We start from the raw sequence: 16,422 nt of genomic DNA, 5'->3' as shown, positions 1-16,422 counted from the left end.
CGTCTGTCCGCGGCGCCCAGCAATGGCTCAGGACCGTGTTCAAAATCCTGCCGCGCCACAGAGCGCCATTTACATAGTTTTATATTAAATTTACATTTATGTGTCTCAAATCGTAGTTAATGTATATACGGACATCACTGTGTGCTGCAATATACATTTAGTTTTATATTTATTTACATAAATCAGAATATTGCTGATGCTAACGGATTTTCAGGTGAGAGTTGTCCTAGACGCGGCGCGGCGCTGAGCTGCGCGTCCGGTGTGCGGCCCCCTTGAGCCGTTGCTGGGCGCCGCGGACAGACGCCGAAAGGCGCCGCCGGTGTGTGTACTCTCATAGAGAATAATGTGTTCGAATTTAAAAAACGTGGCGCTGCGCGGCGCGGCGCTGAGCTGCGCGTTCGGTGTGCGACCCCCTTAAATGTAGATATTGGATATGGGTCACTTTTTACAGAAAAAATTGGGTTATAGTCAACAAATCAGAATTGGGCATCAATACCTGCAGTGTAAATGCGGCCTAAATTGAAATGCCATATGTGTCTACAAACCTCTCTAGAACACAATATCCCTGGCCTTTACAGGTGAGCATCATCCCCTGAAGCTCTCCCAGAGATGATAGAGCTGGAGTAAGTTGGATCCAACCTTTATCCTGAATCTAACTTTCATTTAATCCTCCCTGCCTTCTCGTTTCTTTTTGTTTCAATCCCTTCCAGCCCACTTTCGTCCTCCTTTGACAAAATGACTAGTCGAGATTCTCTCGCACGTTCCTCTCCTAACACTTGGCCACTCCGCTCTGTCGCTGCTATGGCAACGCGTGCTCCTTGTGCGAGTCAGAGCCGGGTCGCTCTCAGCCAGGGAAATCAGACTAATAAATAGCTTTATGCTAATGTCCAGGGCAGCCGGAGAGTGTAGCTGCCAATCCTAATACACTTATTAAATTTCGATCAGATGCTGGAACACAGAGGGCATCTCTGCCGGCCTCAGCCTGTTCTGACGCCATGACTCCCTCTTTTTTACCCAGTCGAAGATTTATTTTGCTTTGCTCTTCCTCTTGAATTGTTGGTTGTGGTTCAAGCTGCTTTGACCAGAATAGATTCTGTTCTGAATCAGGTACTCAAGGTCCCTCTGCCCTGTACCTGATTTATACTCCATCATTCTGGGTAATGTGTGCTATTGTCTCTCTCCCTCTCTTTCTCTATAGCCCTGTCAGGATATTCAGCACAGTGAAGATGATTTCCCACAATCCTCCATGCTGAGGATCTTACAGGTTCGCTGCAGTATCACAGAGACTGAATACTAATCAAGCGCTCCGCCAACAGTCTCATCTTTCGCAGGTGAACACATACCCTTGCCTTTAATAATCAACTACAGAGTACAGACCATTATAATGAAACTACCAAATGTTTAATTACATATTAAATTATTTAAAGGGATACCCAAAATGTATGAAAATTCTGTAATTACTCTCCGTCATTTCATTCCAAACCCGTAAGACTTTCGTTCATCTTCAGAAACACAAATGAGATCTTTTTGATGAAATCTGAGAGCTTTTTGTCCCTCCATTGACAGCTACGCAACTACCACTTTGACACTTCAAAAAGTTCATAAAGAGGTCGTAAAACTCATCCATATGCATCGAGCGGTTTTTGTACAAATTTTCTGAAGAGATTCGATCGCTTTATATGGTTAACAGATTTAATTTAGGCTTTTATTCACATAAACATCCATCAACTCACACATCAGTTGTGGTAAACGGAAGCTCAAGCATGTTCGCTTGACGTGAGAGAACGAATAAGGTTCATTCTCGTGTTACACAGCACGTTTGAGCTTCAGCAAGAACCAATGGGGTTCATTCTTGTGTTACGCAGCACGTTTGAGCTTCAGCAAGAACCAATGGGGTTCATTCTTGTGTTACGCAGCACGTTTGAGCTTCAGCAAGAACCAGTGGGGTTCATTCTCGTGTTACGCAGCACGTTTGAGCTTCAGCAAGAACCAGTGGGGTTAATTCTCGTGTTACACAGCACGTTTGAGCTTCAGCAAGAACCAATGGGGTTCATTCTTGTGTTACACAGCACGTTTGAGCTTCAGCAAGAACCAGTGGGGTTCATTCTCGTGTTACGCAGCACGTTTGAGCTTCAGCAAGAACCAGTGGGGTTCATTCTCGTGTTACGCAGCACGTTTGAGCTTCAGCAAGAACCAGTGGGGTTAATTCTCGTGTTACGCAGCACGTTTGAGCTTCAGCAAGAACCAATGGGGTTCATTCTCGTGTTACGCAGCACGTTTGAGCTTCAGCAAGAACCAGTGGGGTTCATTCTCGTGTTACGCAGCACGTTTGAGCTTCAGCAAGAACCAGTGGGGTTAATTCTCGTGTTACGCAGCACGTTTGAGCTTCAGCAAGAACCAATGGGGTTCATTCTCGTGTTACGCAGCACGTTTGAGCTTCAGCAAGAACCAATGGGGTTCATTCTTGTGTTACGCAGCACGTTTGAGCTTCAGCAAGAACCAGTGGGGTTCATTCTTGTGTTACGCAGCAAGTTTGAGCTTCAGCAAGAACCAATGGGGTTCATTCTCGTGTTACGCAGCAAGTTTGAGCTTCAGCAAGAACCAATGGGGTTCATTATCGTGTTACGCAGCACGTTTGAGCTTCAGCAAGAACCAGTGGGGTTCATTCTCGTGTTACGCAGCACGTTTGAGCTTCAGCAAGAACCAGTGGGGTTCATTCTCGTGTTACGCAGCACGTTTGAGCTTCAGCAAGAACCAATGGGGTTCATTCTCGTGTTACGCAGCACGTTTGAGCTTCAGCAAGAACCAGTGGGGTTCATTCTCGTGTTACGCAGCACGTTTGAGCTTCAGCAAGAACCAATGGGGTTCATTCTCGTGTTACGCAGCACGTTTGAGCTTCAGCAAGAACCAGTGGGGTTCATTCTCGTGTTACGCAGCACGTTTGAGCTTCAGCAAGAACCAATGGGGTTCATTCTCGTGTTACGCAGCACGTTTGAGCTTCAGCAAGAACCAATGGGGTTCATTCTCGTGTTACGCAGCACGTTTGAGCTTCAGCAAGAACCAGTGGGGTTCATTCTTGTGTTACGCAGCACGTTTGAGCTTCAGCAAGAACCAATGGGGTTCATTCTTGTGTTACGCAGCACGTTTGAGCTTCAGCAAGAACCAGTGGGGTTCATTCTTGTGTTACGCAGCACGTTTGAGCTTCAGCAAGAACCAGTGGGGTTCATTCTTGTGTTACGCAGCACGTTTGAGCTTCCGTAAGAACCAATGGGGTTCATTCTTGTGTTACGCAGCACGTTTGAGCTTCAGCAAGAACCAGTGGGGTTCATTCTTGTGTTACGCAGCACGTTTGAGCTTCAGCAAGAACCAGTGGGGTTCATTCTTGTGTTACGCAGCACGTTTGAGCTTCCGTAAGAACCAATGGGGTTCATTCTTGTGTTACGCAGCACGTTTGAGCTTCAGCAAGAACCAATGGGGTTCATTCTTGTGTTACGCAGCACGTTTGAGCTTCCGTAAGAACCAATGGGGTTCATTCTTGTGTTACGCAGCACGTTTGAGCTTCAGCAAGAACCAATGGGGTTCATTCTTGTGTTACGCAGCACGTTTGAGCTTCCGTAAGAGTTTTGTTTTAGCGCGTCAATCAGCTTTGGTTGAGCTTCTGTTTATGTTCGCTGATCAATGGTTAAGTGTGAATAAAAGCCTGAATTAAATCTGGTCATCATATAAAGCAATTGTGTCTCTTGGAAATTTGGACTAAATCACTCAATTCATATGGATTATTTTTTCAATCTTTTTATGAACTTTTTGAAGCGCCATAGTTTCAGTTGCATGGCTGTCTGAGGGACAGAAAGCTCTCAAGATTTCATCAAAAGATCTTCATTTGTGTTTCTGAAGATGAACGAAAGTCTTAAGGGTTTGAAACGACATGAGGGGAAGGAGTAGTGAGAATTTTTATTTTTGGGTGAACTCAACCCTTTGAGAACCTAAAGATAAAGCACTTAAAAAACAGATTATGTCTTTGTTGAGCCACAATTTCATTTACACAGTCCCGGGGGAAAAAAAGATTCGATTTTTACACATTCAAAAAAATAAAGAATAAAGTGTAAAAATAAAAATAAAAATAAAGAATAAAGTTCTGGGTGGTGGCTAGGCTCTTGCTAAATGGTTTGCTAGGTGGTAGCTAAGGTGCTGTGGGTGGTTGTAGGTCATTGTTAGTGTATTCTACATGGTTACTAGGGCATTTCTAGGCATTTGCTAAGGTCTTCTGGCTGGATGCTAGGTCATTGTTAGGTGGTTGAAAGGACATTGCTAGGTTGTAATTGATTACTAGGGCATTGCTACAAACATGCTTGAAAGGGTGTTCTGGGTGGTTTCTAGGACATTGCCAGGATGTTGCTAGGGTGCTCTAGGTGGTTACTAGGGCATTGCAAAATGGTTGCTGAAATCTTCTAGGTGGTTGCAAGGGCATTGTTACATGGTTGCTAGGGTGTTCTATATGATTACTAGAGCATCGCTAGATGATTGCTAAGGTGTTCTGAGCAGTTGCTTACACTTGATGATTGCTAGGGAGTTGTGGGTAGCGGCTAGGATATTGTTAAGTGGTTTCTATGATGTTAACATGTTCCACATGGTTACTATGGCATTGCACAATGTTTATTAGAGTGCTTTGGGTGGTTTCTAGAGCATTACTAGGTTGTTGCTAGAAGGTTGGTAGGATTTTCTGGGTGCTTGTCAGCGCATTGATAGGTAGTTGCTAGGAGGTTGTAGGATGTTCCGGATGGTTGCTAGGGCATTGCAGCTGTGTGTTTAGTAGGGTGTTGTAGGTGGTTGCTAGGGAGTTTTGCATGGTAGCTAGTGCATTGATATGTGGTTGCAAAATGTTCTAGCTGTTATGAGAGCATTGCTAGGAGGTTGCTAGGGTCCTCTGGGTGTTTGCTAGAGCATTGCCAGGAGGTTGCTTGGAGGTTGTGGGGTATTCTGGGTGTTTGCTAAAGCATTGCTAGATGGTTGCTAAGATATGCTGAGCAGTTTCTTACACTTGATGGTTGCTAGGTAGTTGTGGGTGGTGGCTATGAAATTGCTAGATGGTTGCTAGAATGTCCACAGCATAAATAGTGCAAGTCCGAGCAAAAGTTTAATACTTAGGGTTAGAGGTTAAGGTTAAGTATGAGCAATATTATGAAGCTTTCCTTAACAAGCACCACCAATAATGGACTGAAAAAGTAACAGTCAAAGCGTTATTGTTACTTGTCAAAATTAAAATAAGAATACATTTTTTATCCACAAATAATGTCTGACATAAAATTGCACACAGTGACAGCAACGTCCTGCAATGTGACATGCCGTTATTTCAATAAGATTGTTGGTATATGGTTTTTATAACCTCATATTAATTGAGAGGCTACCTGCAATATTTTTACATTAAAAATTAATTTGTCACACAGCAGGACTATGCAAGTGCAACTGCAAAAAAAAACTTAAAATATAATTAAAATGGTGAAAAACTTCAAAGAATGGTTACAGCAACAAAAACAGCCACTTTATTTTATACACATTATTTGTCAGCTTTAAACTTTAATTAATGATGTTGCAGATACATGAACCAAAGTGTGTAACAATATTTTATCAAGAGCTATGATTTATGGCTGTGGATTTTTAAAATGAACAGTTTGTGTCACCGTACTATTGCAACAGCATCCTCAAAATTAAATTTCTCAACTATGCACTCTGCACTCTAAACTGTAGCTATGTGACAGCTCGATGTGTAATTATTCAGGAGCACAGTGTGTGAGGATTAGTTTACTGTTATTGTTTAAGCTTGCCGTTTTCTCAGATCTGCAGTAGTGATTATGAGTCAGATTATTAGAGCTGCATATGTTGCAATGCATGGCACAGCACAGCTTTACACACATTATATTAACAACACAGTGCGTGTGAGTGTGCATATTTGATAACGGAGAGTTTTTTTGCTGGCAAATCGCCTTAGTGCCCCCTCCTCCATCCACCCCTCCACACACACACACACACACACACACACACACACACACACACACACATTCCCTTGAGGGGGGCCAATATGTATATATATATATATATACGTGTGTGTGTGTGTGTGTGTGTGTGTGTGTGTGTGTGTGTGTGTGTGTAAGCACCCAAGCAGGACTGACACTGCTGCCCTCTAACGACTTAATTAGTGTTTAAGTGTGAACCACTCATTGATTGGCTAAGAAGAGGTTCACTGCAGGCCTTGGCTCTCAATACACAGAGAGAAAGATTCATCCATCCTGTCTGCTCTCTCTAATCAGTGGGCTCTTAGCGATACAAGTTAATCAATCAATACCCACTGCAATCACATCCCGACAAAGACAAAAATAACATAATGAAAAATCCACAGCCATAAATCATGGCGCATGATGAACTATCAGTACACATGTTGGCTTATGTATGCAATATCACTAAATATATACAGAGACTTTGAATCATAATGGTTGAAATATGTATTACGGTAAGTGAAAATCAGTCTATGAAGGTCTTTAAAATTTGTATATATTTTGCAATGCAAAAGCCTCTAAGTGCCGTCTGAAATTTTCTTCTAGAATGATCGTTTTTTATCAAGCTCGTATATTTAAGTTAAGTAATTTCACTTAAATGACAATTAATAGGTCATTTTCATTGCCATTTAAGTGAAATTACTGAACTTATATATACGAGCTTGATAAAAATGATCATTCTAGAAGAAAATTTCAGACGGCACTTAGAGGCTTTTGCATCTGAACTATTCATATATACACTCATATACACGTACATATTTTTTTCTAGTTCATAATGTTCATTACTACTATTAATGAGAAAAACTGAAAACTTTAAATGATGTTTAAAATTCGGTGCTTAAACACAATCACATTCTGCAAATTGACTGTCGATGTTTTCAAACCGGTGCTATAAACATGCAAAAAGCTGTCCAAAAAAAAAACTTAAGGCAAGTTGAGACAAACATTCAGTGCTTTCATCTAATCTTGCATGCCATTTACTCATCACAGTAAAATTATTTCTACTAATCTTCCAAAAAAGAACATCTAATTTGTTAAACCGCTTGTGCAAATCAGTGCGCCTGCATGAATATTCATGATGCTTCTGTCCGTACGGTCTGCAGTAGCACAGACAATGGAAAAAGAAGTTTGCTTTTTGCAAACTACTCTATTTGTAATGTGCATGCAAATAGATGTCATTCTATATGTCCACCCGTTTATCTCTGTAAACAATGATTTTATTATGCATAAATGCATGTGATTTTAATATGCATAATGTATGCAAATGTACGGGAGTGTGTGTGTGTGCGCGTGTGTGTGTGAACTCATGCACATCTGTGTGTATACACACGAAGCCCTCCATTATGGCTGGAGGGATCACCCTCATTTGCATAAGAAAGCAGAGGGGCAGATGTGTTGGGTTGCGGACCGGACTACTCGGATGCAGGCGGCATGGACTTCTGTCATCGACTTGTGTCAGACAGAGAGAAATAAATGAACTCAGCTCTATGTAACGATGAGAAGGAGGGTTTGGGGTCACGACCCCTCTCCCTGACCCCTCCGTCATCAGAACAGTGAACCCCACACTTTCATTGACTTCACGCCTACTTGAGTTTCCCCCAAAGGACCGTACAACAAGGAAGGGCACCGTATTCAATTCCGCTAGCAGCTGAATTACTCTGCCACAAATAAATTGATTCAATATACAGTGCTGTAATTGAAAGATCTCATACATTTTGAGGGATTTTCATTCGAGGCGATGCAACGGTATCAACACACAGTGTGTAATATCAAAGAAATACAGATATACTTATTTGCTGCAATGCTAGGTTGATTGACAGGTTAATATAAAAAAATAAAAAACATTGCGGTCATCAATCATACTTGAGTCACATAATTTTGCTCTTACAGACAAACAAACATTCTATGAGTAATAATTCATTTAAAACTCATTCTACCAGTTTCAGTCATTAATAATGGATTGCAGGAATTGAATTCAAATGATATTTAACCTGACACATACACTGCTTAATTATTGTTATTTGATTATCTACATCTATCTCTAAACCTTCTCTAAGTCCGTGACTGTAATGCCCTTCTCAAAATCCTCAGACTACTGAAGGGTCATTTTGAAGTCATTTGCATATGCATGTGAACACCGTTGGGTTGCCAGGTCTTTGGAGAACCCGCCTTTCCAGTTAGTCACCTTCATGCAGATGCAGCCGATAACTGATTTCCATGCACGTTTTGATATGTACATAACTCTGCATATCATCCGGAGCCGCAGGGGCTATTAAAACCCTGGATTAGCTTGTCAGCGACGGGGAGGAGTTGTGGAGGATATAAAGTGAATAAGTTTGTGTCTGATTAAGCTTGAGGGAGCTCATCTGTCCTCCCAGGAGCAGAAATGACAGTCATTTGCTGCTACATGACACATCGCTCCTCACAATGTTATTCATAGCCTGATGCTCTGAAGGACTGATGGTAGGGATAGAGAAATCTCTTGAAATAATGTGAGAGGGAGTGAGAGACAATCGGAGAGACAGATAGATTAGATAGAAGAGGAGTGTAGATACAATTATAACATCGATGATAGATTATTAGATAGATAGATAGATAGATAGATAGATAGATAGATAGATAGATAGATAGAAGACAGTCTCTATATCTGATATGATCTTCCTCTGCTGATATAAAGCCTGACTAACTGAACAGTCTCAGGTTGCAGTGAAAAGGTCAGATTTAATGATGGGTGGTTGAGGAATTAACCTCTGTCACTTTAAAACTCTAAGTGTGTGTGTGTGTGTGTGTGCGTGTGCGTGTGTGCGTCCGCACATATGATTAGTGTGTTAATGATGGTGGAAGCCTTTGGAATGGGCACAGATGTGGGGCTGATTTGAATTCCAGGTTGTGTCATACTATGAATAAACATAGCTGGCTGTGTGTCCATGCTGTTACATTTATATTGAATATCTGACAGTTGAGGAGGTAGGGTTAAGATTTTATTAACTGATGAAGTGTAGTACAAGGAACACAAATATGTCGTATCATTCTATTTCTTCAACAAGGAGTTGAAAAACCTTTTGCCTGAGAAAAAAAAATAAAAAATTATATGTATATTTATTTATTTATTTATATAAAGACTTCAAATAAAATATCCATCTAGATTTTTCCTGTCCTACGTTTCCCCCTCTGAGCAGACAATTAACTTGTTTTAATATGTACTTTTAAATTATTTTTGAGTTTACTTTGTTGGATGAAATACAGTAAAGAATCAGGTGTGCTGTTATCCGTTACGTGTGCGAGCTCCTCTCCTTGTTAAACATTGATATATTTTTGAGCTTACCGACGAAAGTAATTTGTTTATATATGAATTCCTTCAGTATTTGGTGCAGACGTTTTACAGCCTCTTGTTTTCTATGTAACAACAGCTTTCTAATGGCATCTGATAAACACGTGATTATCTAGACAGAGAACCACTTGTTCAAGTTCTATGCAAAACTCAATAACAGCCTTTTAATGAACAAATAATGTAAGCATTTATAACAGTTCTGAATTCAGAACATTCCTCCAGTGTAATTCACACACAACTACTGTAACTGAGCTATTACTTATGATAATGTACCACATTAAATTGGTGCTTATCCATCTTTATCTATTTCAAGGTTTGTTGAGATTTTCCCATGTGAATGGATAACTGGAAAAAGAATGCTTTACATAAATTTACCATGGTAAACATATTTTTAGTATCAATTTTGGTCACAAAAGTCGCTCATATTAAGTTATCACCGTTTTAATGCAGTATTTTGGCAGGAACTATGGTTACAGTGGTATTTTTTTGAAGGATTTGCATTGAAAAAAAACCATCAGGCAATTTTTATTGCTTTTGGTGGAACATACCATGATAAATTTCTGAAGGATTTGTCTGAAAAGCATTCTTTAACTTTTTTCTTCTTTTATCCCAGTTATTAATTCACATTGCAGAATGTTGACAAATCTGGACATGAATGAAGATGAACAAGCACCAAACCATGAAAAATGTAGGTGGTAAAGATGCCTCGCGTCAGCCCAGAGGGAGTAAAAGACCCGTGAGATGAGGGAGGGCTGAGCCCACTTGACCTCTCTGAGCACACAAACACATACATTAGCACAGCGGGATTAGAACACGGCCCCGTTACCCCCGACAACAACACAGCCAATTAGAGAACATGGGATCAGCCCCCTACTGCGGTCTGGATTAATAATGGACAAAAAAATAAAAGGAAAATGAGAAAAATATGGCTTTTTTGTGCTGCGTCATTTTTTTATAGATGCAAAAACTACATGAAATCACTTTATAGAGCTAAACGCAAGTGCAAAATGATGTATATACTAAAGTACAGCACAGTATGGAAACGCTGACCAAATCAAACCTGCCATTTGCGTCACTAAATTATACTGCCTTAAACATACAGTAAACTAATTGAGATTTATAAAGCGAGAGGATGGTCTGTCACTGCCTCTGACATACATTGAAACCGAGCGGCCTCATTAAAATGTGTATATTAGACGCATTCACACACTGAACGCACAATGGGACGCAGCGTTGATGTGAAAGCACAGGAATCCATTGGAAAGCTCGCAGCTGCGGCCTCAGGTGCCATACGCTTCCTCACATGGCAAAACTCATTTGCTGTCACTATTCATTGTAGATTCATGAATTTATATTCATTGTCAGATTAGTCACTGAAATAAGCTGTCATGACAGGCTGGATTGTCACCGAAAATTTCATTTTCTTGCGTCGGGTCAATTACCATTCTGAAAAACAGAGACTGTTACAAAAACGAATTCAAAGGGGTCTGGACTTTCATTCCCACTAGAGCTGGAATGAAAGAATACACAAAGGAGCCTTTTGCAATCAAAAAAGCTCACGGAAATGAACTTTTTATGTCACATTCATAAATCATACCGACTTCAACAAAAAAACAAGACAAATGCAGACACATCGGTCAGCTATGCATTACCACATCCTATAGACTCCATTTATGTGAATTCACCATTACTTCCTGGCTTAGTTATCAGCCGCTATTGATTTTCCCTCCCATCTTCGATTAGTTTAGAGGGCCAGCAGCCGGCTGAGCACTCATTTCATAGAAATCAGCACATTGTATTGGTGAATGCAGTGGACAAACTCACTGGTCATCAACACGGGTATGAAATGCGGGATCAGGTCTAATACTCTCTCATCTCTTGAATTACTCATAAGCAAGCACACACACACACACACACACACACACACACTCAAGTACCCAGAGACTCACACATAAACACAAAGCGCTTCCTAAAGCTATTAGATCAACTTTTATATTCATTTTAGAAATAATGCTAGCACAAAATCAATACTAAAAATGCTAAGGAATACAGCGCAAAATGTATTTACACAATAACAAAATATCAAGGAAGATCTCAGTAGGCTCAAAACACAAACGGGAGCTCAAATACACACACAGCATGATGTAAAATTCTAATTCATATCTGTCAGCAGATGGAGAGGTGCTGCCCAGTGCTGGGCAGTGTGTGTTTGAGTGTGTTTTGTGCTTAAAATCAGTGCTGTGTTGGCAGTGTTTGGGGAAAAGGATGGGGGAGTATTGGTTTTGATCATGTAGCTTCCAAACTCCCTCTCTCTCTCTCTCTCTCACACACACACACACAGACACACGCACAGTAGGAGCAGAGGTCTCAATGGTGCTACAGTCTCAGTATTATCATTGCTCACCAAATCAGATAAGGCAAGCTGTGATAAGCTTCTTTTCAAAGGTACATTTCAAAAGCAAATTTACCTCCTACATGACCATCTGTAGAAAAAAATATATTCTTTATTTCTCTCTCTGTCTCCAGAAAGCAGCTGTGAATAAAACTCTACACTGAAACGGAACAGGGAGTCTAGTGCACATTAAGTTAACCATCAGGATGTGAAGAGAGGGGTGAAAATGGAAAGAAAGAAAGAAAGAAAGAAAGAAAGAAAGAAAGAAAGAAAGAAAGAAAGAAAGAAAGAAAGAAAGAAAGAAAGAAAGAAAGAAAGAAAGAAAGAAAGAAAGAAAGAAAGAAAGAAAGAAAGAAAGAAAGAAATGATGGATGGATGGAAGGAAATAAAGAAGGATGGATGGATGGAAAAGAAAGAAAGAAAGATGGGTGGGTGGATGGACAGATGGATGGAAAGAAAGAAAGAAAGAAAGAAAAGAAAAATGAAAGATGGACAGATGGATGGATGGATGGATGGATGGATGGATGGATGGATGGATGGAAAGAAGGGAAGAAAGATGGATGGATGGAAAAAGAAAGAAAGAAAGAAAGAAAGAAAGAAAGAAAGAAAGAAAGAAAGAAAGATGATGGATTGATTGATTGATTGAAAGAACGATAGAAAGAAAGAAAGAAAGAAAGAAAGAAAGAAAGAAAGAAAGAAAGAAAGAAAGAAAGAAAGAAAGAAAGAAAGAAAGAAAGAAAGAACGATAAAATAAAGAATTATAGAAGGGAGGAAATAAAGAGTTTTAGAAGGAAGGAAAGAAGGAGAGAATGAGAAAAAGTAAGAAAAAGAACGAAAGAAAGAAACGTTAAATAAGAAGGGAAGCAAAATTATGGATGAAAAGAAGGAATTAATAAATAAAGGAATGAATGAAGGAAAGAAGGTGGCTGGATGGAAAGAAAAGATCATACCAAAAAGAAAAGAAAAGAAAGAAACAAAGATGGATGAATGGATGGAAAGAAAGAAAGAAAGAAAGGAAGGATGCATGGATGTAAGGAAAAAAAATAAGGATTAATGGAAAAAGAAAGAAAGAAAGAAAGAAAGAAAGAAAGAAAGAAAGAAAGAAAGAAAGAAAGAAAGAAAGAAAGAAAGAAAGAAAGAAAGAAAGAAAAATTATGGATGAAAGAAGGAATTAATAAATAAAGGAATGAATGAAGGAAAGATGGAAAGGTGGCTGGATGGAAAGAAAAGATCATACCAAAAAAGAAAAGAAAAGAAAAGAAAGACGGATGGATGGAAAGAAAGAAAGAAAGAAAGAAAGAAAGAAAGAAAGAAAGAAAGAAAGAAAGAAAGAAAGAAAGAAAGAAAGAAAGAAAGAAAGAAAGAAAGAAAGAAAGAAAGAAAGAAAGAAAAATGATGGATGAAAGAAGGAATTAATAAATAAAGGATTGAATGAAGGTGGATGGACGAATGGAAAGAAAAGAAAAAGAAGTGAGATGTTCTCAGGCATGAGAATGAGACATGATGATCAGAGAGCGTGTGAGATGACAGTAAGTGAGCGAGTCAGTGTGTCAGCTGAGCTTCAGCACAGAGCGAGAGTCTGAGAGATTGAGAAAATCAGTCAGTGTGTGACGAGTATGAATGGAGGCGTGCGTTTAGGAAGGATGTGCTATTGATCTGAACACCGCCACATACATGAAAGCTCATTAAACAGGCATCAAGGTAAAATAACCTCCTCCCAATTACCTTAACACAAACACACACACACTCACTCACTCAGTTCTCTGTCATTACCGACCACAGCGGGAGATTCCCATTACACACACTGCTTAAAAGACACGCTGACACACACTCGCTGACAATGGAGGAAATACATCCATTCAGATTCACCATGAACTCATAGAACGCTTCTAGAAGACATAACCACATTTCAACAAATCACATCATATAATCACTGCTGCTCGAGACAGTTTAAAGGATTCAATATTCTACTTATTTAATATTCTGGCCAGATCTTCAACTGGATCTATGCTCAATTGATTAGAAAATTAAGTTAAGCATCCCATCAATATTGAGCCACACTGAGTGTGTTTGACTCAGTGTGGTTCAGAAAATAAAGACCACGAGAGCTTTAGACAAATGCAGTGAATCAAATGAATCATTTCAAGCACAAGTTCTGACTGAATTTGTCCTGACAACTTTCTGATTTAATATACTGTAAGTCTACTGAAATAAAAGTAGCTCAATGCTCCATAAATATCTCAGCAACTAGCAAGCACATTAATTCTAATATCAAATAAATATCATAAGCAAGAATCACAGTCATCAGATTATATCTAAGAACAAATCCACTCATTTGATACACATTTCTAACCAGTACAATGTTTAAAAAAAAACTTTTTCAGAGGATCTGAGAAATGTAAGATCTCAGACGTGCAGTGATACATAATACATCAATCTCAGAACGAAAGTTAGATCTCAGAATAATAATAAATCTTACAATAAGGTTGAATTTAACATGATCTAACAATTAAAACATACTTTTAGAGCATGTATTAGTCTTGATCAAAAGTTTATTTTTATCATTACTTAATGCATGAATATACATAATATATTAAAAAAATGCTCACCATTGAGACCAGTGAAGTTGGCCCAGTCCAGCAGAGACGAGTTGAAGGACGGGATGGAGGAGATGTTGAAGAACAGGTCGGTTCCGTTGGTGGCGTCACGGATGGTATCGGTGAACAGATTCATCTGTAGAAGCGTCTTTATCAGGTAACGCAGCATCTCTGCTGTAGCTGCGGAGGGACGCTGCCCCTCTTCCTCTAAAATCTGCTCTTCTATCTCTCCTGTAACGGGTCTGACAGTCCTCTCGCTCTCGGAGTGAGAGTAGATGTTCGAGTTCCTCGCTCTACCAGGGCGGAAGAAATGCACAGTCTTATTTCCTTAATTCAGTCCTTTTGGCAACAATCACGAAAAAGACAATAAAAGTCCATTCAGGCAAAAGGTGGAAACTTTTCTCATTAGTTGTCAGCACTCGGAGGGACGTCTCGATGAAGGGGGGCGCCCCTCTTTCATCCTTCTGTTGTTCTTCTCTTGTGGAACGTGTTCAAATTCGTCCTCGTCTTTTGTCCTTTGTTCTGGAGTCGCATAACTTCACACACGTTTGTCCTTCTGCACAATAACACCTCGCTGGTGTGAAAGAATCTGGCTATCTGATGACCCTCCCGAATCGCTGCTCTTTTTCCCCCACCCCTCCCACTATCCCTCGCTCCGTCTCGCTCTCCCTCCTCCCTCACCCCCTCCCTCTCCTCTTCCTATCCTCTGGCTTCCTGTGATGGTGTGATTGAGTCCCCAGGGGTCACCGAAAGAAGGGAGAGCAGGTGCTGTTGGCAATAAATGTTTAATTATTGGATTAATAATCATCCCTGGAGGCGTACATGAACAGGACGATACACTGTCCCGCCGGCGGATCCGTATACATGTGTATGTATTCCCGCAGACACACACGCGCGAACAAACAAACATGATGCAGCACAAACTCCAGCCGTCTGGCAATATGGCAAAAGATGATGTGTCAATTACTGCTACATTGTCTTTTGACAACAAGCAGCCTACTGTGATCTCACACTGTGATGTGCTCCTACAGTAATAGACTTTTTCCAGCATTTCCACTTTAGAGAAATCTCAGAGGGCTCGGCTGTGTGTTGGAAATCCTAAAAGAGGACATTTGTCTGAAGTGTTGTTCTGGGTAGCAGTTGGAATCAGTGGAGATGTTTTTTGTTCTATTGCCAGTTTTATGAATCCAATCTGTGGCAATTTCTTCAGTCGATTTGAAGTTGCTGGTGCTTGCTCAATACTTAGGGTTATGGATTTTAACAAACCCCATAGCATTAAACTAGTTTCTGATGCATAAATCTTCACATGAATGATACCTAAAATAGTGCGGCTAGTTTGGGAGGGATGTGCTATTCAGACAGGCAATTTGCAGGCTTATAACCGACAGATTTTCTTGGGTATCCGTTAACCAATGTACAGAACCAATTTTTTATTGTTTTGTTATCTGCCTTTTTTTGACAATATCTAAAATTCAATAAAACAATGAACAAAAAATGCTATTAATATGATATTGTTATTATTAGTAGTAGTAGAAGTATTTGGAAAAAAATTAAAACATCAAAAAAAATTCATGCAAAACTAAAACAGAAACTAAATCAAATAAAACAAATCAAAAGTAAGATATTATATATATATATATATATATATATATATATATATATATATATATATATATTATTCCTTTTTGCCACATCTGCCAATGGCCAGTGACTTAAGAAAATTTACCGGCCATAAATATTTTTTACTAGCCATTTTTGGGTACAGAAATTTAATAATCAAATGTAAAATAACACTGCATAGTCTTCACTGTATACATTTAACATGTATTAATCCTTCATTAAAAGTTACAAAAGTTATTCAGTCAAGAGCAGTGAGTGATTTTTCTGTCTTTTTGGGTATATATATCAAGCTGCTGTCACTTTAAGAGATAATGCACGGATCCAATATACTGATACATATGTGTTTTCCTCTCTCAACTGTTTATGTTCACTTAAGACATAACTGACTATGTTTACGAGGATACTTGCCAATACGGGCATTTTTTAACTGCA

At 39.6% G+C, this 16,422-nt stretch overlaps 1 protein-coding gene across 4 annotated transcripts in view; it reads right to left on the bottom strand.

Annotated features, from left to right (window-relative positions):
* Positions 1–14,539, bottom strand: part of robo3 (roundabout, axon guidance receptor, homolog 3) — a gene marked incomplete at its 5' end in the record, with an annotated part of 151,677 nt that extends 137,138 nt beyond the window's left edge. For all 4 annotated transcript variants that reach the window (XM_084399846.1, XM_084399847.1, XM_084399848.1 and 1 more), the window contains one exon: positions 14,383–14,539. In XM_084399846.1, the coding sequence (XP_084255972.1) occupies positions 14,383–14,539 (157 nt within the window). The remainder of the gene's footprint in view (positions 1–14,382) is intronic.
* Between the last annotated feature and the right edge of the window lie 1,883 nt (positions 14,540–16,422).

Source organism: Rutilus rutilus, assembly GCF_951802725.1.
Source record: "Rutilus rutilus genome assembly, chromosome: 25".
NCBI lineage: Eukaryota > Metazoa > Chordata > Actinopteri > Cypriniformes > Leuciscidae > Rutilus > Rutilus rutilus.
This window is presented reverse-complemented; position numbering and strand designations above follow the sequence as displayed.